Raw genomic sequence first — 26051 nt, 5'->3', positions numbered from 1 at the left:
ATCTGAGCTTAGACTAAATGGGATAATTCCAGAAAGGGAGGGACCAAAGACAAAAGGAAATAACTTACCCTGTTTCAAGGGTGAGAATGTATTTCAAAACACTGAGATGAATGTGGAACAGCACTCCAAGAAGAGGGAACCTCATCAACAAAGGCTTGGACCAGTGAGTTTGGGATATGGTACATAGTGAGACTTCAAAAGGGCAAAGACCTGCAATGCAGTAGCATAACCAAGGCCGAAGGCAACACCAGGAAGGGAATTCTGCTGAGACACCAACAGCCAAGTTGGGAAACTGAAATTTATTCCAGTGAGCAAAGGAGAGTCCTTAAACACTTTTGACATGGCATAATCTGAGTGGTACTTCAGAAAGAAGATTTTAGCAACAGTGCTCAAGAGAGACCAGAGACGGAAAAAAAGTAGGGAACTGTTTTCCAAAACTATTTTAATCCAAGCAAGAGTCAATCAAGGTCTTTAAGACCCCTAGCTTGATTAAAAACAAAACAAAAGTAGCTACAGATGATACTTTCTTTACTCTGACAAAGGACAGCTACCAAAAACATATAGCAAACATTTTAAGATCAAGAACAAGACAAGGATTCCCACTATCACTGTTTTTATTTTAGATTGTCTTGGAAGTCCTATCCAATGCAACAAGACAAGAAAAAAGAAATTTAAAGTATGTTTTAGAAAGAAGAAAACAAAACCGTCACTATTTGAAGATGATAAAATTAGCTTCATAATATATCTTTTAAAATCCACTGACAATTTTATGGGTTTCGTTGTTTTGGCAGGATTTTGTTGGGGGTTTTATTTTGGTGGGGGAGGGGTTGAGATAGAATCTCTCTATGTAGCCCAGACTGGCCTGGGGCTAACGATCCTTCTGCCTAAATCTTCCAAGCACTGGGATTACACACACATCACTGTGCTCTGTTAGTGACAGCTTTTTCAGAAGATACCTTAACAGTATGGCCGAACACACACACACAGATGGACTTAGAAATCCAAGAAGCAGACATAAATCTCTTCACTTTTAAAGACATAGAAGAACTCATGGTAAGCACATTTTTACAAAGCACCATAATCCTTTCTTCGCGAACAGCCCTGTGGAGATTACTAATAGTCTATCTAAACAAGAAGTGAAGCCTAAGTGGTGTCCTAACAAACGCACCTCAGGGTGAGAGGAATGACATCATGCTCTAGGGAACATCCTAAAGAACACAATAGAAATCACAGCAATGGCAGAGAAGCCAATTCGGATTTCATACCTAATTTGAGATCAATGGCAAGGGCAAGCACCAGACAGGGGGAAAGGTCCACTTTTAAGTCCAGCCCAGGTTTAGAGCTACCTTCTCCACTAGTAACTCCCCAACTTATGACTCAGTGCAAAGTTTGCTAATAGGAAACAACAGAGCTGACTGTGTATATTTTATTTATTGCAGGACTGCTGGTTAATAAGGGAGGTCTCCAAGAGGCAGAGAATGGGGCAACCCTTCTTACATGTGACTGACAAATGTAGTATCATGTACTATCTCAAAGAACTAGTGCCCCAGAAAAACTCTACAAAATGTGGTGCACCTGAACCAAAATCTAACTGCAATGCAGCAAACAGTCAAAAGCAAGGAGGCTGGAGCCATACTGCCTGGGTTTGAATTCCAAATCTGCAGCTTACTCTTATGTGACCTGGGGCACGTTACTTAATCTCCTGTGCCCCACTTTCATCATCTGCAGAATAATAACAGCAGTTAGCTCACAGAGTTATACTGAAGATTAAAGTAAATGGAGTAGGCCTAGGGGCATTGCTCAAATGGTAGAGTCTCTGCCTGGCACGCACAAAGACCTGAGTTCAAACACCAGTACCACAAAAATAAATAAGTGGAGTAATATACGTAAAGGTCTTACATAAGTGCTGCCACTACTCTGTTAGAACTACAGTGTTTTGCAAGCACTAGGAAAGAATACAACCTTGTAAGGCTAAGAAGACAATTCTCTTCAGGAAATAGGTCCATAATGGTCTGTGCAAAGAGCACTAAGCACATACCATCTGCAGTCCCGAGCAGCCACTGGACATTGTATTAGCTGATATTAACCCCAAACACATTAATGCCTCAGGTTGTGCGGGGGGTGGGTGGCAAGAATAGAAGTGGGGTGAGAGGGAGGCAATTCTTAATCTTCAAAAGGCTGGAGAATATTCTTTAAATATAGTTACCCAGGCTGAGCAGCACTTTCTCTCTAACTTCCCTCCCTCACTTTCCAGACTAAATCAATCTTTTGGAAGGAAACTTAGCACTAAAGAAATTCTGTCAAGGTTAAGCCATTTTAGAAGATTGTTTTCTACCACCTTTTCCCTCAAAATGATAGAAAGAACCAACAGAGCCTGGGAGTACAGCTCATGGGTAGCACACTTGCCTAACATGAACAAGGTCTGGGATTCAGTTCCCAGTACTGGAAAAAAATAAAAGAATAATGATAATAAGGACCAATGGATATGAAATTACTTTTGTACACCGAGGAGCCTATAGCATGTGCAATATTCCAAATTGGACAGTTTTTTACCTTACTGTGTAGAATTCTCCCAGAAAACAGGACCATCTGTATCATCGAAAAAATTTTCTATGTTAAATATGACTTAGTTTATGCATAGTATGCTGTGTGTCAGGTCCTTAAAACCTGACCAATGTGGTATGATAACCTATAGCAATAACAACTTCATCCCTCAGCCATGGGGGTTAAGTAAGATATATTAGTCCTTTGGGATGCTGAATCCAAAGCCCATAGCAGTTGACACTTACTTGGAATAGATGAGAACTGAATCTTCTGGTTTGTACTACCAACCACAAAATTGTGAGAAGCAAGTGCCAACAGTACTCACCTTTGTGGGAACCTGAGGAAGGTTGTTTGATACCAAAGGACACAACATAGGAGAAATGTCTCATGGGAATATCTCTACACCTGCTACAGGATACAGTAGACAAACAAGTTGGCAATGTCAAATTTCAATTCCTCCCATCCACTTTTAAGACCACCCTGTCTTAGCATCATTTTTAAAGGAATGATTTAACCAAACTTATAGGTAAAATATTCACAAGCCAATTAGTTTCATGAATAAACAGTACTCCACATGACAGGTAAGGTACCAGAAGGATCTCTGTGTTTGAGAGACTAAACCCAGGCAACAGAGAGCAGCATTTTGTACTTAAAGTGAATTTCTGTAGGAAAAGAAGTGTGTCATGGCTTCTGTGTGAGGACAGGAGAACACACGCACCCAGCAAAGGGCCCATACCTCCTCCTTGGCCCTCCACCAGTCTGGATTTCCTCTTTGCAGTGACTTTCTTTCTGTTCACCCAATTCAGGTTTTCCTGACCCAGACCTAGCCCTGCAGTGACACCCACAGGGTGATGGGCCTAGAGAGCAGGCTGTTCCAGAGTGAAAGAGTGCTGGTCCTCTGGAGGACACAGAACTGTCAAGGAATGGAGGAATGCCTCTTGGGTGATGTCATAACACCTCCCAGAAGGTGATGCCCACCAGGAACAAGGGAGCACATCCAGGTCATCTAGTAAAATGTATACCTTGAATACAGAAGGTCTACAGCTCAGCCAATGCAAAAGCAGAAATAATTGTATCTAAGAATATATAAGCTAGTCCCAGGTATAAATTACCATACCCAATCAATTCCTCAGCCAGTGATAGATGTGAGGTGGGGTACAGCAATGTTCCCAAGTCCTTCTGGCCTCTATGGAGCCCAGGAGACCCAACACACACACTAGTCTGACCTTGGTAGTGAGATTCCAAATTAAAACAGTTCACTAAATGGTTTGGTTATACCATTCACTTAAAATTCACATAAATCAGAGGAAAGGCCAGGAAAAAAATCCTTAAGGCACCTGAATCCCAGAACACTGCTCTACAAATAACTTTTGCAAATGACTCATCGCCTTTACTTCAAAACTGGACTCACTGCCAAATGGAACACTCATACATCCCTAGAGGCTGTAGGAAGAAAGCACAGGATAATATTTAATCGGATCACATTAAAGTGCTCACAGCAATTCTGGGCAATAAATCTGCTTCTGAAAATTTATTCTCTAGAAATAACAGGCCAGGCAGAGGGGCTACAACTGCAACCCCAACTACTCAGGAGGTAAAGATCAGAAGGATTGTGGTTCAAGGTCAATCTGGAAAAAAGAGAGACTTCCATTTCAACAAAAAAGTGGGACAGGAGGCTTAGGTAGGAGAATCCAGGTCCCAGGCTGGTCCTAGGCAAAAATGCAAGACGCTATCTGAAAAATACCCTAAAGCAAAACGGCTACGAGGCATGGCTCAAGGGTGGAGCACCTACCTAGCAAGCATAAGGCTCTGAGTTCAACCTCCAGTACCACCAAAAATTCAAAAAAGAAGAAAGAAAAAGAAACAGCAAATGAAAACAGCTCCAAGTATGAAGCTGTTCAATAAACAATCACTTAGAGTGAGCGGAAGATGGAAGTCCGAAGACCTATGAAGAAATGACCTATGAAGGTCATAGATTTAGGTGGAAAGAAAGACAAAGGAGGGCCTGTGTACCGTGGATATATATACATTTGTGAAAACGACAAATACCGACCAAGAAAGGGAGGGCAACAAACTCCAACAAATGGTGGAGGGGGGGGTGGTTTCTGGCTGGTTCTGCCACCACTGTGCCTTCCCATTACCCTCACAGCATTTCTCACCATTTACAAAGGAGGACAATCAATTCTGTGCCAACACAGACAACAAAGACCTGCGTGGGGGAGGGGAAAAGAGATTTTTCAGCACAGAATCAAGGTCCTTCTCCACAGCACAGTGTAGCCTTCACCTAGCAGGTGATGCCTTCCACACAAACGCCATGACAAGAAAGAGGCACCTGTGAGGGACAAGGCCAGTCTCCTTGGCGTCTCACCACAGCACAGAGCTTTTAATTGGCACTTCTGTCCTGTAGGGTGGAGGTATCTCATTAGAAGGCAGCCATGCTAATGGGAAATGCATTTCCAGGACAAGAGATTTCATCATTCCCAGCATTAGTGACAGAATGGTTACAGAAGGTAAGTGGCAGATTTACAATCACTGCAGTGCTTCTTGCCTGGAAATGGAAAACGACCTTCGTAGGGAGGTAACACCAGGAGCTGCACTCTGTAGGCACTGGCAGGGTGAGGTCCATGGGCCTGGACTCCTTGCCCAAAGTTGGCTGGGGAGAGTCAGGCACCAGGGCGGCATCGTGTCATTTCTCAGAATCTCTGATGTGCCTGTGACCTTTTACTGTTCTCAATGTCACCCACCACAAACACATCACAAACCCATTGCCTCAAGTGGCCTGTCCTTAATTACAAGGGCAGGGGAGGTGCCCTGTCCCTCCAGGAGTTCTCAGTGGTAACCCTCAGTGCCACAACATCTGCAAGGGGACAAGGCAGGGAAGGGGACAGTGAGATGGTGAGGAAAGGCCAGAGTCAGACGGCAGTGCACAGTCCTTCTCACATCTCTTCTCAACAATAGTCAAAGATGAAATACGGAAAGCAGCTACACTGAATTGCAAAGAAACTGAAGCAAATTTTACCTTTGCAAAGCGGATTCCTACCCAGCTGCAGGGGAAGGACAGACACTCTCACAACAGAACTGAGGTGCTTTCATTGAAGACTCTTTCCACGTCTCTCTGGACAGTAGATTCCAGGTTTACTGTTATTGCTTTGGTTTGCTTCTTCCTTCATGCTGATGCCAGGGATTATGTCTTACCATAGCAGACACTGAACCATAAGGACTGTTATTTGTTATTAATCCATAACAATTGCTTAACCAGGCGAGGCACTCAGTAGACCCTCAATATACAGAAGTGGAACTAAAATTAATAAATGCAAAATCAGTACGCTGGATCTAAATGTTAGAGCAATGCTGTCCAAAGGAAATATAATGCCAGCCCTAAATACAATTTTAAATTTTCTAGTAGCCAATGTAATTCAATTTATTCAAAATATTATCATTGCTATGTGTAGTGAATATGAAACATATTAATGAAATATTTTACATCCCTTTTTTTGTTCTTAGTCTTCAAAGTCTGGTGTAAATTTTACATCTACCAAACATCCCAATATAGACTAGCCATATTGTAAGTACTCGGGAGACAAATGTGACTTGTGGCTACCAGATTGAGCAGCTCAAAGGGAAGCTCCAAAAACTCTACAGTGCATAAAACACCCCTTTATAACAGGAACCATTTTTTGTAGTAATAGCTGAACTCGCTTACTTTTAAATCTGCATGAATCTATAGGGTACCACTTTAGATTTGTTTCTAATAGAAGGAAGTAAGTGCCAAATAGATGCCTATTTTTCCCTTTGCAAACTCTTTTAGATAAATGTAGATCAGAAAATATCATTTGAACTAGTGATAAAGGTAGAACAGGACCTACCTGGAACTGAAGGGGGAAGGGGAGAGGGTGGGGGAGGGGGGCAGGGGGAGAGAAATGACCCAAACAATGTATGCACATGTATGAGTAAATGAATAATAAAAAAAAAGAAAATATCATTTGAAATAGATTCTCAAGCCAATCCTCACCAAGAGCTATATAAACTAAGGAAAATCTTACAAGCATATGCACAAGCAAGTGCTGTTTGGCTGTTTTTTCCCTTCTTGTTTGGACAGATAATTAGTAGGTTGTATTGTTTTATTCAGTAATAATTGCCAAAAAAACCTCAAAATTTTCCTACTTGAGTCTACTTTTCACATATATTGTAGAAATGAACTCTTAGTAGTTAAGAAGGATTTGATGAGATTGTGATGACATCAGTACCAGGGACCAGGGATGCCAGGTCCACCCCCAGCAATCAACCTTCTCCTCTGCTCCTGTGCCCATCCACTGAGTGGGTGAGTTTGTCCTATAATAGGAGTGGTGACCCCCACATCCCAGCACCTAGTAGGTAAGGCACCTGCACCCAACCATCCCAATACTAAGCCTGGCCAAAGGCCCTGGTAAGGAGGCTTACGTGCTCTTCCTACTTTTCTCACCCCGCCATCCTGCAGCCCAACCTGTCCTGAACTTGACACAGGCTCAGCTGGCCTGCATGTGTGAGCCACACAGCTGCCTACTGAGAAATGAGAGAAACAACCCCGGAAGCCAGCCCTGGAGGCCAGCCCTGGAGGCCAGCCCCTGCAGAGCTTGGCTCAAAGGCCGGCCACAGGAAGTACTGACAGCCTTGCTACTGGAGGTCTAGACAGAAAGAAACCAGCCAGACTGGCATTTGTCCTTCTCTGGAGCAGAAGGCAGCTATGATAGGGAAACAGAAGTCCCTTCCCCCACGAATATCCAAAGTTTCTGATGCCACAGGGAGCTGTTATTTACCCGTGATCCCAGGTGAAAATCAATAATCTCTGAGGAAAGAGATGCCAGACGGGTCATTTCTGAGAAAAACTATGATTCACCCTCCTCAGAGAATTGAAGCAGACGGCTCTGTGCTTCCTCAGGAAACAAAAGGAGAGCTGGATGCCAGGAACCGGTGGCTCACACCTGTAATCCTTAACACTCAGGAGCCAGAGATCAGGAGGATCACAGTTCGAAGCCAGCCCGGGCAAATAGTTCTCGAGACCCTATCTCAAAAAAAAAAAAACCTTCATAAAAAAGGGCTGGTGGAGTGGCTCAAATAGTAGAGTGTCAATTGGAGATGTGGAAATGGGGGCAGTCTCTGTGAAAGAGTCAGAGAAAAGAAGAGTCCCTGAGATTTGTCAGTCCTGAGCTGTGTAACCAAGATCTACAAATAAAATGCTTCTAAAATAATATTATTGGACTGCAAAATGTAAGACGGTGGCCTGCAAAGTGTTAACACATAAATTACTGCTTTTCACTTGCACTTTTAATCCAACCCCATCTCCCTTCAAAGGGTGTTGTGTTTTGGTTTGGTTTGGTTTTAACAAGAAAAGGAATAAGAAACAAAAAAACAACTACAACTCTTCTTCCTTATTGTGTTGCACTGAATCTGTTTTCACAGATGTATTTTCCAGTATTCAGTTCATATCAAGGAATATCAACCCGGACACACCTAAGAGAACCAATCACTCCAAACATAGCTGGTGCTGACCTACTAAGGATGGATACAGAAGCTGGAAGATGAATGAGACACATCTGCCTATTTCCCTACTTTACCCAAGCTGACTAAAGCCAGGGAGAGCAGCAGCAAGGAAAAGCCACACAGCATGTCAGCATGAAGCTCTTTTGCTAGCCTCTGGGTGACAGGACAAGGCTGGCACTGGTTGATTCAAAAGGATAAATGGGACATGATGACCATTAGGGGAGATAGGTCAGGAATCTTGATTAGCCCTGATTGCTCCATGTGTATTGTTACTGCCACAATGAGCCCGCAGTGGATAATGAGTCTATCACAACAAAAGCTACCTCCTGTTGTCTCAAGGTTAATGTGCATAGTCATTTCTTTCTCCTCACTGGAAATCAAAAGGACCTGACATTGGACTTGAACACACCAGCCAAGAGAAGAAATTTATGAGGCAATGGAAACTTGTCAATAAGGAATTAGTACTAATAATTGAGTTATGGTAATGGTTTTTGGTTAAAAATAGAAGCCTGTGGGCAGTGTGGTTCAAGTGGTAGAGCACCTACCTAGCAAGAATGAGCCCTGAGTTCCAATCCTGGTAGTGCCACACACAAAATAATCTAGAAGTCTGACCTTTTAGAGATCCATATTGAAGTTTGGATCAAATGATATTATATGTGAGATTTTACTTTAAAGGAATGATAGGTACATGGGGGTACATTTCGTTATTCTTTCTGCTTTCATGTATATATGAAATTTTACATTAATTTTTTAAAGAGCACCTAGTAATCAAGGAAAAAGGAAACAAGCACCTCTCTCTAGGGCTTTTCTGTGAGCGTATTTTGTCCCTTCGCAGCACCCCACTGCCCAGAGCTATCACAGGCCATTCAATGTCAGCAAGAAGTCAAGGGGCATCATCCTATTCTCGTTAACTAAAATTTTGGCCTCTGTCTCTGTCTGCTTCGAGAGAGAGATTTAGCTTTTGATCACCTCCAAGAAACAACATCTTTGGGGTACTGAAACTGACAAGAGACAGCACACGAAATCCTAAGGTTTATATTGAAAGTCTGAAGGCAAAGTGGAATTCTGAATCGAGAGGTTAACAGGGCATGACGAAGACACTCTCTTGGTAAGAATTTAATTTAGCGCAGACATGGATGCCTATGAGACAAACTGGCAGCAATTCCATCAGGTAAGCAGAGAAGTGAGTCTATAGAACAAAGGACAATTCCCTAACTCTAAATTGCTTCCTTCAAATCTGTAAATGCCTTACGATCATTGATAATCTTTTACCCAGCACACCTAATTCAAGGAACATAGTTTAACAAAGTAATTAGGCAAATACACACAAAATGTGTGTGGCATCTTTGTTTATTATATTGAACAAAACCCCAGAAAAACCCAAATGCCCATCTGTAAGAAACAAAGTATTAATTAGGCATATGATGAAATTACAAGCTATTTTTAAAAATGCTGATGTCTGAAACATACCATCTAATAAAATGAGTTTTATACCAGGTCTTATAAAATCATAACTTCATTTTAAAAACAAAGTATATGTGGTAAGAATAGAAAAGAACTGATAGATAACAAAATGCTAACAGAGTGGTGTTTCTGGTTAGTAATATTAAGTGGCTTTTATCTTCTTCCTGATTTTCTACATGGCCTGTATTTTTCTCAATAAACATGAGATATTAGAATCTCCTTCCAAAAAAATAGCTATTTCTTTTGCTTGTGTATTTTATTTTGATTTTGGCTTTCTGAGACAGTTTCACTATGTAGCCCAGACTGGCCTCGAACAGACAATCCTCCTGCCTCAGCCTCCTGAGTTCTAGAATTACAAGTGTGCACTATCACACCCAGTTCAAAAAGAAAACTACTTCTTTGAAAGCAATAACCACAAAACCCTGAAGGTGCCTCAAGTAGGAAAGACAAGTTTTCAGAGATGGACAGAGGTCAAGGTGACAATCCAAGCAAAAAACCTCAGGCTCTGACAACCAAAGAGACTCAGCACTGTCCTTTCTTCCCAAAGACATTTTATTTTATACTGAGCAATCATTCTATTCCATGCACTGTTCTAGGCCTTGACGATGGAATGAATGGACCACAGTCTCCTGCCCACAAAGGGTTTCGGCCTAACCCAAACATTTATTTAATGAAATGCACCACCAGGGGGTACAGAGAAAGGACTAACTCTACTCCACTGGCAGAAGTGCCACTGGCAGAAGTGGGAGAGAACAGCTAGTCCAAAAAGGTCTCAGAGATGGCACTGAGGGAGGAGAATCGAAAGGCAAATAGATGCCTGCCATGCAGGGGACTTTTGTGAGCAATCACCCCAGGCACGTGGGACAGTATGAGCAGCTTACCCTCATGAGTTAGCGTCTCCTAACCTTTTGGAGAAGTGAAAGATGAAACATAGCAGGGAGGCTAAGGAGCTGGGCATGCCCACAGTACAGAGGGTGTCAAATGCCCCACAGAACACCTGGGGTCCAACCTGAGGGCACCAGAGAACCTCTGGAGTTTGGGGTTTCCCAAGGGGCGTCAGTCCCACAGCCACTCGTGGGCCTTGTAATAGCAAACATCTGAACATCTGCTGTGGGCCAGCTTGCTGTGCTCAGCACTCTATGTGCATTAGCTGTTGAAACACCATGATACCCCAAAAGGGGACTGTTGTTACCCCTGTCTACAGGTGAGGATGCTGAACCTGATACAGCTTAGCAATTTCCCAAAGTCCACAAAGTTAACATAAGCAGAGCTGGGAGTTCATCCTGGGCTGTTTGACTCATACCTAGGTTTGGTGCTTCATGATGCTAGGATGAGTCTCAAGCTTTCCATGGTATTTACAAATAACCATAGACTTACTAGTCAAGTCCTACTAAAGGAAGTTTGGTTGGTGAGTTAAAGGGAGAGCTTTCTCCACCACAAAAGTAAGACTAAAAAAAAAAAAAAAAAAACTGGAAGAAATAAGATGAAATTGGAGCTGTCAAGGAGCTATTTTTCTTTAACTCAAGAGAAACCCTTAGGGAATAGGTCATTGTTTTTGCTTTTTTTAATAAGTAGACACAGGTGAGAAATCTAAGGCATGGACTAAAGGGAAAACACAGGTGGGGGAGGTCTAACTTTAAATGGGGGAGAAGAACTGAGAATGGAAAACATTATCATTAAATTGGGGATCGGAGCCAAACAAGCACAGGTGGAGGCCGAGGGAAATCTCCAGTGATACCTGAGTTATTTAAGGAAATGCTGAAATTGGTGTTTATAAAGACTTGATGCCAAGCAGGGGGGCAAAAAATGAATCTTCAATCAAGATACACTTACTAATCAACTGTACAACTACAGTAAAGCAGACAAAACTATCAATAAAAAAAAAACTCTGTCCAAGAAACTTATAATTTATACGGGGAAGGGACGCACAGAAACACACAACATGCACACAGAGGGACGCATACAACATATGTACACACACACACAAGCTTATACAAGATCACTGCAGATAAAGGAACAGCTAATGTAGTCTATAACTCAGTGGAACTTGAGCTTGGCTTCAATGTCACAGACAAGATGAAAAGCGGCTATTTATTCCAAGCAGAAGAATGGGTGAACAAATGCCCCTAAATGGGAATGCATGAAGGGTTTTTGGGGGGCAGTCAGAGTAGGGCAGTGATTTGGGGGACAAAGCTAATTCTGGAAATGAGAACAATCATAAGGGGAATAGGAAACATGGGAGTTAATTAACATTTTTCTCTGTGCCAGACACTGTTCAGCCAGTTCATTTATTTCACTCTACGACCCTGGGAGCTAAGTAATTCCTTTCATTTTAAATATGAGAAAGGTGAGGCCTAGAAATGCTAAGGAACTTGAAAAAAAAAGTCCCAAAGCTAGCTAGTGAATCCATACTCAGTTTTGTCCATGTAGTCCAGCTACCTCTACCTACCCTTTCATTTATGTAGCCCACCTGTGTGCTTGCTGTAGTGAGTAGTCCAAGGGACATGTGCCAGAATATAGCAACTCCCTGTGTTCACTCACTCCAGGATTTAAGGTACACTTACAGGAAACCACTAATCTATTTTCAGGGATAGAAACATCTCTGAATTTAGGCATAGAGGAATAAAGGACTAACACATCTTGATGCTGCTAGATTAGAATGCATTTACACAAAATGACTGACTGAACTATTTAAAACTTTGGCTTAAAATGTTACTGCTTTTAGATGGGATGCAAAGTGGTACAACCACTTGGGAAAACAGTTTGACAGTTTCATATATAGCTAAACATATAGTTACCATATGATCTAGCAATCCCACTTCTGGGCATTTACCCAAAAGACACAAAAATTTATTCTCACACAAAATACATATGTATGCAAAGGTTTATAGCAGCTTTCTTCAGAATCACCCCAAACTAGAAACAACTCAAATGTCTTTCAACAGGTGAGTGGATAAACAAACTGTGGCATATCCACACAATGGAAAACCACCTTGAAAAAAAAACAAAACTATTGATACATACAACATAAGTAAACACAAAAAATCATTAAGTGAAAAAACTCAGACTCAAAAAGATACTTCATTTATGATTTCATTTTATGACAATCTGGAAAAGGCAAAGTTGCAGAGAGGATGAACAGGTGAGTGGGTGCCAGAGGATGGCAGGAGGGTTTTACTTGTTTGTTGAGGAGTGATGAAACTATTTTGTATGCTGATTTGGGTCATGTATGGCAGGCAGAACAATGACCATAGAAGATGTCCACAAATGTTGCACAGTAAGTGTGATTTTTTGCGCACAGAATTCCAGGGAGAATTAAGATTGCTAACCAGCTGAACTGAAAATAAGATTAACTCAAGATTATCAGGGGAAAAAGTTTAATGTATTCACATGGGTCCTCAAAACGAAGAGTGAGGCAGAAGAGTCAGTGCAGGAGAGGTTCAGAGCCCGAGGGTGAAACCAAAGTTGCTGGCTTTGAGACAGAGGAAGGGGCCAGGTGGCCAGGACCCGAAAGAGGCTTCCAACAGTGAGACTAGTCTTTGGCTAACATTCAGTGCAAAAAAGGGGACCTCAGACCTACAACTACAAGGCACTGAATTCTGCCACCAACCTGAATGAGCAAAGAAATGTGTTCACCTCCTAGCCATTCATCAAAGAACATAGCCCTGCCAACACCTGAACTGTGCCCTTTTGAAGCTCAAAACAGAGAAGCCACTGGGCTTCTGACCTATGGAAACTGTGAGATAATACAATTTTGGTTGTTTTAAGTCTTTCACTTTGTGATAATTTGCTACAGCAGCAATAGAAAACTAACAAATGGAGGTGTAGCTCAGTGGTAAAGCATTTGCCTAATGTGTGCAAGACCCTGGGTTTTACCCCTATCACCATAAAAAGGAAAAGAAAAAAAAAAACCTAATAAGGAAAGTTACCAAACTCTATTTATCAAAACCATAGAACTATATTCCAAAAGTGATATTACCAAACATAAATTAAAAAAAAAAAGTTTATGCTCTTACTCTGAAACACCAGTAGTTACTGCTGACCAAAGGAAAAGTTCTAGGGCACAAACATATTTCTTCATTTCTTCAGACCTTAATCTCCAAAACACTAACTCAAGCCTGGACTTGATCTCTGTCCCACCTCTTCCTTCCCTGTCCACCACTGTCCAGATCTAAGCTTCCTGGTGACCAAAGCCACTTTTCTCATCACTGACCAGCTCAGGGTTTATGGCTAACATTTTACTTTGGCTCTCAGACAGGTCAGAACTTATACTGTCTGAGGAGAAAGCACCTAGAACAGGACTTGCATTCTCAGGACTTTGCAAACAGGAGAAAAACCCCAGAAGAAACTGAAGTAGGAAAGACAGTCTCAAACAACTACCTAGAACTGGCCAAGTCAGAGATCTTCCATCAATGCAGCCACTTCACAACCAAAAGGCAGAGCCCACAGATATGGATGACACGCCAGGATTTTGAGCAGCTAACGGGGATGTACTCTGGGAAGTGCTATCAATCCAACCTTTTTCTCTGAAAAATTAATGTGTTACTGGAGGGAGCCACTTTTCTAATCACTAACCCACCCAACTCTCCACTTCTAGCTCACCACATCAGTTCTCCTCAACAAACCTGAATGTAGTTCTTTCACAATTGTCTTATGGCATTTTTAGTATAACAGATATTCTCTTATCAAACCTGCTCAGAGGAAAGGTGCTTCTTTTCAAAATTGTTTTCTTAACTACTCCCCACAGCCTATAATCAGGCAAAACTCCATGAAATAGGTTAAATATATCAAAGTAAAGATTTCCAGAATCAACACAGATCGAAAATATCTAAACGCTTTCTATGGCTAAGTACAAAGAAGTAAAACAAGGATGGTCCTTATCTGTACACGTGGCTTACAATCACTAGATATGTCATCAGAACTAATAATAATCTAAGGAAAAAAATATGAGATTGTATACAAAACAAATGTGTCAGGAGTTCAAAGTTTGTGACTGGAAAGATCGGGGAAAAGCTTTTCATGAAAGCTGAAAAAAACACAAAAAAAATGGTAGAAATGATTCATCCAAGACAGCCCGTTTTCTTAAAAAAAAAATCTAGAAACCCCACCAGCAAAATTTCTCTTGATATCTACCTCCATAAGAATTGAATAGGACTTTAAGGAAAAAGTGAACTGAGTTTCAAAAATAAAGGATTTCTGGGATTTTGAATTTGGACTAACAGCTAACTCCACCAAAATTCATTCTTCACTTGTCTCTGCTAAGAGTGAAAAGGACTACATTTCTGAAAGGGTCTGGATTCTGTGGTCATCCTCACCCAGTGTGCGCCCCTGGAAGGTTGTAGCCACCTGAGACAGTCTCCACATACAATTGAGCCATGTGGGCTAGTCCCAGCTGAATTGACTTGGAGCCTTTCTAGCTAGTGTACAGAACATAATACAGGCTTCCAGAACTGTATTTAAAGCCACACTATTAATTAAGATCGGAAAGGGTCCTAGCACAAGTCCACACATGTCTCAAACCCTTTAGAATCTGGCAGTGTTCTGGTATACACACTCACTCACCAAAAGATGAGTAAAAGAATGTTCACAGCAGCACTATCCAAACTGGCCCTAAAGTGGAAACTGTCCAATTATCTATCAACAGTTAATGGATAAATTGTGAAATATTCATATCACAAAATACTACAGAACAAAGATGAACTGACCAGTATGATGCTGACTTCAAGAAACAAAAGAAAACAGATTGCATGGCTTCTGTATAGAAAGTTTAAAAAAACAAGCACAACTAATCTATAGCATCAGGATTTAGAATACTGGTCACTGGAGAACTGGAAGGGTCACCGGGGGGGATGTCTAGGGTACTGAAAATATCTGTTTCTTCATCTGTACAGTTGGTTATAGGGAGCTTCTACTTTGAAAGGTCATCACTTAATGGTCCTGTTTTTCTACATGAATGCTTTATCTCAATAAAAAGTTTATCTTTGGAAAAAAAGAAAGACTCTCATAATAAGGATTATAGTGGGATGAGCCAAAACCACTCCACAACTGAGGAGCAATGTGTGAGTTCACATCCACGCTTCCTCTGTAAATTTCTTATTTGTAGGTAAATATATTTTAATTAGTCAATGACATATATTTGGGTGATGAATAAACATAAGCTCAAGGTAATGTTATAATATTAAAGAAGGGTAATATTAACATTAAGGATCTCTGCACACAGATCAAAGATGACTTATTACTCTACTTCATTGGTCCCAGTAGAAGAGGAGAAGGGGAAGAGGGGAAAGGAAGAGTAGGAGGGAAGGGAAGTAGAAGAAGCAGGAAGAGGAGAATTTCAGCCTCTTTAAAACCTCTGGAAGAAAAAAACAGGGTCATCAGAATATATACCAGTGCTGCACAATTTTTTGTTAAAAAACTGTTACAAGACAAGGGGCAGGGACTAGATGTCCCAGCAACTCCCACTCTGTGTGAACCACAGCCTGGCTCAGGGATCTGTAGATCAGACTGGACAGATCCTGGGTGGGAGCCACTATCTGCTCCAGGTACTTTCCATGGCTATGTGGCTAGTCCACACATTCCATTAACTATAGACTTCGCCTCCTCTTCAACAATTACAACATATATCCTCTCTGCCAGTGAACAGTAAGTAGAGAGAAAACCCCTTTCCTGGCCTCTTCAGTCAGGTCTCAGAACAAATGCCCATCCACATAGCACTTGGAGGTCAGGGTTTCCTGGTGACTATGGAAATGGGGAGGGAGGGAGTTGTCAAAGGGAACTGCCCTTTTATGTGAGGTACAGGATGAAGCCCAAAGCCAGAGTCTTGCCTTAGTGCCCCTAGAGAGAAGAGCACCTGCATACCAATACAGCTAGCCCCTGCTGGTCAGGGGGCCCATTCTCAGGGACTGCGGCAGACAACCTTGGCAAAGATCCTGGAGACAGCTTGAGCCAGAAAACATGGGCTCTCGTGCTTAAGAAAGGCCTGGAGCTCTTCAGCAATACCCTCAGAAAATTGTCACCTGTCAATCACTTGACCTAAATACACCAGTCACTAGGGGAATGGAGGGGAAAAGAGTTAGTCGGAGCATGCTCAGTGATCGGGATGACATCACTTAATCAATGCTGGGGACTGGAAGGCTGCATCAGCAGCCTGGAGCCGGCAGCCAGGAACGTGTCAGTGGGGACCAGGAGGCTCGCATTCACTTGCTCCCTCCCCACACAACTTGCATACAAAGGGGGCACCATGAGCCACATAGTCCGGGACCGGGGACAAGACTGGATTATTTCATTTGACATATTCCTTTAAGAACTAAAAGCCACTGGCGTTCCCTCCCCCACCGTCAGTCCCGGTTGCAGAGAGGGAGCTAAATTGGGGGAGAGAAGGTGGGAGAGGAAATGTGGGGAAGGGTGATGAAGAGGTGACCCTCGCCACACAAAGTAACTTCTGCTCTTGGCACAGAGAGGGCTATCTGGCTCCGCTCTGGGCTCCCCCGCTCCCCAGATGTGACCACAGTTCCCTCCACCCAGCACAGAGCACATCAGAGGGTCCGCGGACAGCGGGGAGGGGGTGGGAGTGGAGGCCATCCCAGCAGGGAGGGCACCGATCTAGGGCAGCCTGGAGTAACAGGATACAGGAGAGACACCAGGCTATCGGGAACACCAAGACCACCAGCGACACCTCCCCTCCACCTTCCCCGCTTGGAGCAAGGTGAAACTGCGTCTACATGGCCGCTGGAGCTCTGAGCCGAAGCTAGAATTTTTCCTGCTCCCTTTTTTTTTTTTTTTCCTTCTTTTTTTGCTGAGGTCTTGAGAAGAGACAAACTGAACCAATGCCTGGAAGCATTTGTGGGTTGCAGAACTTATACTTTTAAGGGGAGCCTGGGCACCCGGGCTTGAGGGCAACACTACCCACGCGGTGGCGAATGTGGGGAACAATAGGTCCACCCGGACCCCCACCCCGCGAACAATGGCGGATCCCAGCCCGTCCTCGCCTCCCACCCCCACTCCAGCCACCCAGGGCTCGCCCAGCAGTCCCCAGTCTCCCCTCCACCCTCAGGGGAAGGGACGGTAGGGCGAGGGATGAGGGCTCTCTCGTCCTGCCCACTCGGGAGGACAGCCCCGCGGGGATGTCCGGAGGGGTGGCCGGAATATTTCCGCTGTGCCTGGGGCGTTGGTGCGCTGGGCTGCGGCGTGCAGCAGGAGGGGAGGCCAGACTGCCCGGACACTTACCCCGACCACCACGGTCTCGTCGCCTTTGAATTTGGGGATGAATTTGTCCCCGCGAATGATCTCCGCTTCGTTGAGAGGCCGGAACCGGCACATCACTTTGATGCTGCATTCGGCTGGATCCGCCATCTCGGCCGGCGGCAGGGAGGGGGCGCGGGGATGGGTGGGGGGGTCGGGGCTGGGCACCACGAGGAAGGAGGCCGCGGACCGCACCGCCCGCAACTAGGCCGCCTCCTGCAGCCTCCCACCACGCTTCTCAGCAGGTCATGGCGAACCCCGCGGGCTCGGCACCTCCAAGACCAGGAAGGTGGGCAGCCTAATCAGGGTCTGGCCCCGCCGCCTCCAGACCTCCTGCCCTGGGCCTGCCCTGCGCTCCCGGCCCACCTGCCCGCGACCACGCGGAGGGCGGACGGGGCGATGCGCAGGGAGCGAGCCTCACCCGGCTCAGACCTCCCGGGCTCCTGCGAGCTCAGCCATCCTGCATCAGCACCAGCGCGCCCCGCCGCCTCCCGGCCCGCCCCTCCACCCCGCCCGCGCGCCCGGGGTCGGTGACGTCACCGCAGCCATCCGCCCCGCCCTTCCCAGCCCCAGCTCTGAGCCCGGCGCATCCCGGGACTTGTAGTCGTTCTCCCTGGAAGGCAAGGATGCTTGTTGGCTTGTGGGGACAGAGCTACCTTAGTTGCAACCTCCTGGAGCTGCAGGTCTCATCTGGCTGCTCAAGCCAAGAAGAGAATGTAGGTCATATTATTCAATATTCCTATTTAAAATCTCTACACATCAGTAGGTCTGTATCGTGTCTTCATGTATTTTCCTAATCCTACAGGAGAATCCCTTCTTAGATAGTGTACAACCCAACAATTATATTAAGCATTTTCTATGTTGAAGAGTTTTGTAAGAGTTCTGAGGAAAACAGGAGAGAAATGAGATTTTCATGGATATTTGGAAGCCAGTTATACCTGGAAATGCCTGTCATAGACAGCAATTCATGATATGTTTGGGGTCAAGGACTCCTTTCATATTTGATAAAGATAAGGACATTTTCTGCTACAAAAAAAAAAAAACAAAACAAAACCAAAAATCAAATAAATCCATACAAACCCACATATTGAGCATGATATTCCAGAGACTTCAGAAACAACTCAGTCCTGACTGTGAATCCCAAGTTAAGAATCTCTTAGCGGGTGTGGCCACACGCCTGTAACCCCAGCACTCCAGAGGCTGAGATGGTAAGATCACCAGTTTGAGGCCAGCCTGGGTTACACAGGGAAACCCTGTCTTAAACAAAGGACTGTTAATGAACAGTTTCTGTTAACCACAGATCAATTTGCATATCTTCCACAGAATGCTATTGATAATCCTACAGAATGAATGGAATCTATACAAAATCAAGCCCAGAGTTCTCCACAGGACAGGAGAACTCATATATCTCTGCCTACTCATTTATCCTTATCTCTTGCCACTTCCTGTCTTGGTATTTACAGCTGACAAATACCAAGCTACTTGTGACTTCTTCCATTCAACTCTTGCTCTGCCATTAGATCAAGGGCAAACACAACAAGGGGATTGGACTATGAGCACATGATAAAAGCGAGAGCACACAAGGAAGGGGTGAGGATAGGTAAGACACCTAAAAAACTAGCTAGCATGTGTTGCCCTTAACGCAGAGAAACTAAAGCAGATACCTTAAAAGCAACTGAGGCCAATAGGAAAAGGGGAACAAGTACTAGAGAAAAGGTTAGATCAAAAAGAATTAACCTAGAAGGTAACACCCACGCACAGGAAATCAATGTGAGTCAACTCCCTGTATAGCTATCCTTATCTCAACCAGCAAAAACCCTTGTTCCTTTCTATTATTGCTTATACTCTCTCTACAACAAAATTAGAAATAAGGGCAAAATAGTTTCTGCTGGGTATTGGGGGGAGGAGAAGGAGGGGACGGAGTGGGTGGTAAGGGAGGAGGTGGGGGCAGGGGGGAGAAATGAACCAAGCCTTGTATGCACATATGAATAATAAAAGAAAAAAAAAACTCTTGCTCTGCTTTCTTCTAATGTTTCATTTAGGCCATTTGCTCTCTTGGAGTCACCCATTCAGGCCCATTAGTAAGTGTATCAGGGTTCTTGTGGTAGAATGTGATGGATACCTGACTAGAGCCACTGAGACCAAAGAAGAACTTACCTGAATACAAAATGGTCTTGCTTATTCAATACGTGATTCAACAGCCGAACTGTAGCAAGGGAGGCTACCAGGACTCTATCTGGTAGCCTGTTCTCTCTATGGACTGGCCTATCTTGTTCTGAAGATGAATCCTCCACATATCTGAAAACCTAGACGACAACAGCCTCTGAGTTTCATTCTTCAATTTCTATCACTAGAGAAGGATAGATGTTTTATCAGAATTGGGGTTTGGAAAATCTCAGAGAAAGTCTATGAATGGCCTGGATTTAGTTAGGCTGCTGTATATCTGTAGGCCAATCAACCACAGCCAGAGACTTTGTAAGATTATGAAGGAATTCTAAGTAGGGAAGATTCCTGAAAGCATAAAGATGCTCTTTTCACAAGAGAGTGGTGCCATGGTGACAGGACAAGTGGGTGTCTACTGTGCCTTTCCAGAACTGCCTTTTCCTCCAAGACGCATCTCAACCCTTCTTCCTCAGGAAGCCCTCTCTGGCTCCCGAACACCACATGGTGATATATCTATCACTACACTTGGACAGTGAACTTTTTCTCACCTTTGTGTCTCTAGCAGTGAGTACATAGAAGAAGATAGCATACTGAATAAAGAACCCACCATAAGATGAAGTTATACTTGGGTGTGATTCCTACTTACTAGATATATGGCCCGTCACATGTGTTTAATGTCCTTAAGACAAAGTTTTCTCATCTCTATCATTGGAATAACAATCTTATCTCAGAAGTTTTGGGCAAATTAAAAGAAATAATGCTTCTAAAGTACCTTACATGGTGCTTGGCATACACATGGTATAAGCTCTTAAATTTTAGGTAGTATTGCTATTACTTGGTGTTGGATAAATGATTGTAAAATAATTGGCCATTTAGTTAACTTTAGAAACATACCTGTTGCTTAAATACAGGTATACCTGGGAATACTAGTGCTCTGCCTAGCTGAGAAGACAGATCCATTAAATGAACTTTTATGAACCATTGGAAGCAGTATGAATTTGATTTCCTCTCCTCAGATGCAGTGAAAGTAGGTTTTAAAGGGCCCCAGTGCCACTTTCTCATTTGTTTTCTCACAAGTAGTTCTCAGGCTCTGACTCAGAGATCAACTTCTGCTATGGTTTAGATGTGGTTCGTCTCTTTGAAAACTCCTATTGCAATTGGTCCTCAGTGTAACAATGTTGAGAGGTGGTGGGGCCTTTAATAGGGATTAGGTCATCAAGGGATTAATGCATTTCTCACAGAAGTGAGTTCTCACTGTAAGGGACTGGTCTGGTCACCATAAACGTGGTTTATAATAAAGCAAGTGCAGCTGCCTCAACTCTCTTTTTGGCTTCCTAGCGCACCATGTGATCTCTTCCACAGGTGCTCACTTTCTTCTGCTTTTCTGCCACATAAGAAGCAGCAAGTGGCCCTCACCAGAAGCCAAGCAGAAGTCAGTGCCATCCTCTTGGACTTCCTGAACCATGAGCTAAGATAAACCTATTTCTTTATTGTCTCCCAGTCTCAGGTATTTTGTTATAGCAACAGAAAACACACTAAAACATCATAGTATGCTATAGAGGACAGTCCAATTACAGTTCTCTGGGCCCATCAGAGTAGACCCAGAAACCCACCTACACTGGTTTATCAGAGGAGGTCAGAACCATGGATAACCTGGGGTGGACAGATATCTGCCTGTATGTCACTGGCCTCACTCTTCATTCACTATTAACAAATGACATTTGCTACTACTCTGTAAATTTAGATTTATTAATTGAACCTTTATCAAGGTGGTTAGCATTGTATGCCCATTTGAGAGGAAATTGCAAAATAGGTAAGCCCTCAGAAAACTCAGAAACAAGTCAGAGTACAGGGGACAAAGTGTTCAGTGGTGTCTGAGAGACTTAATAGAAGAAACAGGATCAGTGGAGTTCAAAACAAATACATTAAAGGGCCGCCAAAAGACAAGAGAAAATATTTAATTATCCCTGAATTTGAAACTTTTTTTTTTCATTTTTCTTTTATTATTCATATGTGCATACAAGGCTTGGTTCATTTCTCCCCCCTGCCCCCACCCCCTCCCTTACCACCCACTCCGCCCCCTCCCGCTCCCCCCCCCAATACCCAGCAGAAACTATTTTGCCCTTATCTCTAATTTTGTTGTAGAGAGAGTATAAGCAATAATAGGAAGGAACAAGGGGTTTTGCTGGTTGAGATAAGGATAGCTATACAGGGCATTGACTCACATTGATTTCCTGTGCATGGGTGTTACCTTCTAGGTTAATTCTTTTTGATTTAACCTTTTCTCTAGTTCCTGGTCCCCTTTTCCTATTGGCCTCAGTTGCTTTAAGGTATCTGCTTTAGTTTCTCTGCATTAAGGGCAACAAATGCTAGCTAGTTTTTTAGGTGTCTTTAACATATCAAAAACACTATCAACAGAGTGAAAAGACAACCATGGAGTGAGACAAAATACTGCTACTCATATATATGATAAGGGGTTAATAGACAAAATATATAAAGAAGTCCTGTAGCTCACAGCCAAAAATCAAACAACTTGATTAAAAATAAGCAAAGGGATTGAATAGACATTTCTCCAAAGAACATACACAAATAGCCAACACATCAATTAGTGAGCATCATCAGGGAGATGCAAATGAAAACTACAAGGAGACTCCACTCTCCTTGGGGATGGCTACTATCAGAACACATACCTACACAGGAAATAACAAGTGTTGAGAAGAAATTGAAACTTGTTTGCTATTGATGGAAACATAAATTGTTCAACTGCTATGCAAAGCTGTATGTCAGCTCTTCAAAAATTAGACATGGAATTACAATATGACCCAGCAATTCCACTTCGTGGTGTGTATCCCCCAAAAGAATTGAAATCAGGTCGTTATACAGACACTTGTACATCCACATTCAAAGCAACATTATCCACAATACCCTAAAGTGAAAGCAATGCAGTGTCCATCAGCCAATAAATGGATAAACAAAATGAGGTACACATAGAACGGAATATTATTCAGCCTTTAAAAGGAAGGAAATTCTGACACGTGCTACAACATGAGTGAACCTTGAGGACATTACATTAAGTGAAATAAGCCAATCAGAAAAGAACACATGCAGTTGATCCTCAGTATCTGTGGGAGAATTGGTTTCAGGACCTAAGATACTAAAAACCAAGAATGCTCAAATTCCTCATAGAAAACAGCAGTATTTGCACATAACTTACTCACATCCTTCCATGTACTTTAAGTAATCTCAAGATTATTTATAAGCCTAATATAATGTAAATGTTACATAAGTAGTTGTTAGACTATATTGTTTAGGGAATAATAACAACAAAAAATTGTATGTTTGATATACACACATTTTTTTCAAGGTTTTTTTTCAAACATTTTCCATCTGCAACTGGTTGAATCTACAGATGGGGAGTCCATGGATGCAAAGCCATGGACTGGGAGGATCAACAGAACTGCAGGATCCCACTTAGTGAAGTACCTAACATAGTCAATTCATAGACACAGGAATTACGGTGTTGGTTGCCAGTGGCTGAGGGAGGCCGGAAAGGGAATTATTCTTTAACAGGTAAGTATGATGTTATGATATATTTTCTTTGATTTTTCTTCACAGCTTCTGGCTTATAACTCCCATAGCCCTTGTTATTTTCTTTTGTCCTTGAATCCTGAAGCAGTTTTGGAACAGCTTCAGAGTGATAAAGGAGAAAGTTGGTCTTTTGTTATAATGTTGGGGCACTGTAAGCCTCAGAAGACCTCAGAAAGCAAGATATCTCTCTCTGACCTTCTTCTGTTCTTTTACTTGCTCCTTTTTCTCCCCAAGGTAACTCTTAGAAACTATTATTGCCTTCCCCAAGGTGGATCACAGAAACTAAAGATATGCTTAATCTTCTCCATCTTTCTGTCTTGAAGTTGTCCATAAAGAAATCCTCTGTGATAAGACTCCCATTTCAGAAGGGCGTCCTGCCTTGTACCTTGGAGGAAAGAACACCACACAGAGAAAGAATCTGAACAAACAGGGCTTGCTGGCTTTTCCCACTTAGTCTACTAGCATAGATCATACCCTTTCCCTCAAATCACATTTCGCTATGGCTGTGCATGCTTCAATAATGCCTGTGCGATGAACACTTCATAAAAACTTAAGTGTTCAAAGAGCTTCCAAACAACTGCATGCATGGAAGCTTGGAGGCTTACAGGAAGGTGAGCAAGAACTCACCCATGTGTCAGGAGGGTGGTACACCCCAACTTCTTGGGACTAAGATCCTCAACTCAGCTGGGAACAGTGGTTCATACCTGCAATCCTAGCTACTCAGAAAGTGGAGGTCAAGAGGATCTCAATTTGAGACTAGCCTGGGCAGTTAGCAAGACCTCATCTTAACCAATAAAAGCTGGGCATAGTAGCATGCTCTTGCCATCCCAGCTAGGCAGGAAGTGTAAACAGGAGGATCGTGGTCAGGCTAGCCTGTATAAAAAGGCAAAACTCTCTTAGAAAAATAACTAAAGTGATGAGGGATGGGGGCTTGACTCAAATGGTAAAGTGCCTACCTAGCAAGCATGAGGCCCTGAGTTCAGACCCCAGTACCACCAAAAAGAAAAAGAAAAAAAAAAGAACTGGTCTCATCCCCCTCTATCCTTGCCTTTTTCATCCCTTCATCTAACTGCTTATCGATCTTCTTTCAAAAATCTTTTACAATAAAGTAGTAAACATGTCTTCCTGAGTTCTGTGAACTGCTCTTAGCAAAGTAGCCCAATCTGAGGAGGGGATGACTATTCTTTGATGCATAGCTTGTCAGTTTGAAGCACACATAAAACAACATACTGTTGGCAAAGGGTATCAGAAGTGGAAGCAGTGCTGGTAAAACTGAACCCCCAACCTCTGGGATCTGGTGCTATCTCCAGGTCGATAGTGTCAGAACTGAATTGAGACTGCAGAACTGACTGCTGCTTCCTGGTGGAGAGAAATTCCCACATACTTTAGGATCACAGACATGATAGCAGAAGCTGAGTTTGGTTTTCCTTAACATCCTCAGTGTTAGAGAATTTCAGTTAAGGAAGATTTTGTTAAAGTTCTGGAATGGATGGTAGTGCTGCTAAGAAACAATACGAATGTACCCAATGCTACTTAACTGTATGGTTAAAATGGTCAATTTCACAACAGTCAAAAAACATAAAAAGAAAAAAGTGAAAGGGAAGTATTTTGGTCACTGGGGTTTGACTCCCTGACTCCTCACCTTATCTGTTGAGTAACAGGAACATAATTTGGGGAATTGTCCCCAAGTGTAGGGATGAGTTAAGCATGACCATCTCATCAACTTTTCTGGTAATTGGTTGAGATACAAGAAGAATGAAGTCAAGGAGACAAAAGGAAGAGTTTGCTAAATTTTTTAAAAGAAATTCTCTTACCCAATCCTTTTCTCCCCAGCTAGAGAATGACATTGAGCACCAGTTTTTACTGGAAACATTCTGTGACTCCATGGAGAAGCCAAGGTGGGAACAACAGAGCAAAGAATGCTCTTGATCACTGGGATCAGCCAAAACCAAAGCCCATCTTTTTTTTTTTTCATTTTTCTTTTATTATTCATATGTGCATACAAGGCTTGGTTCATTTCTCCCCCCTGCCCCCACCCCCTCCCTTACCACCCACTCCACCCCCTCCCGCTCCCTCCCTCAATACCCAGCAGAAACTATTTTGCCCTTATTTCTAATTTTGTTGTAGAGAGAGTATAAGCAATAATAGGAAGGAACAAGGGGTTTTGCTGGTTGAGATAAGGATAGCTATACAGGGCATTGACTCACATTGATTTCCTGTGCGTGGGTGTTACCTTCTAGGTTAATTCTTTTTGATCTAACCTTTTCTCTAGTTCCTGGTCCCCTTTTCCTATTGGCCTCAGTTGCTTTAAGGTATCTGCTTTAGTTTCTCTGCATTAAGGGCAACAAATGCTAGCTAGTTTTTTAGGTGTCTTACCTATCCTCACCCCTCCCTTGTGTGCTCTCGCTTTTATCATGTGCTCATAGTCCAATACCAAAGCCCATCTTACTCTAGATTTCTTCTTTGTGAACCAGCCTGTTCTTAAAATCACCTGTTTCTGGCTTGTCACTGAAAAAGTCCTAAACGGTTAT

The 26051-nt window shown here is 42.9% G+C and overlaps 1 protein-coding gene across 1 annotated transcript in view; it reads right to left on the bottom strand.

The window, feature by feature from the left end:
• Positions 1-18265, bottom strand: part of Kif5c (kinesin family member 5C) — a 148415-nt gene extending 130150 nt beyond the window's left edge. The window contains exon 1 of the mRNA XM_074070719.1: positions 17755-18265. Within this exon, the coding sequence (XP_073926820.1) occupies positions 17755-17880 (126 nt within the window). The 5' untranslated portion in view covers positions 17881-18265. The remainder of the gene's footprint in view (positions 1-17754) is intronic.
• Between the last annotated feature and the right edge of the window lie 7786 nt (positions 18266-26051).

This window comes from Castor canadensis, chromosome 4, assembly GCF_047511655.1.
Source record: "Castor canadensis chromosome 4, mCasCan1.hap1v2, whole genome shotgun sequence".
In the NCBI taxonomy this organism is placed as follows: domain Eukaryota; kingdom Metazoa; phylum Chordata; class Mammalia; order Rodentia; family Castoridae; genus Castor; species Castor canadensis.
Note: the sequence above shows the minus strand (reverse complement) of the source record. Positions and strands in the feature narration are given on the sequence as shown.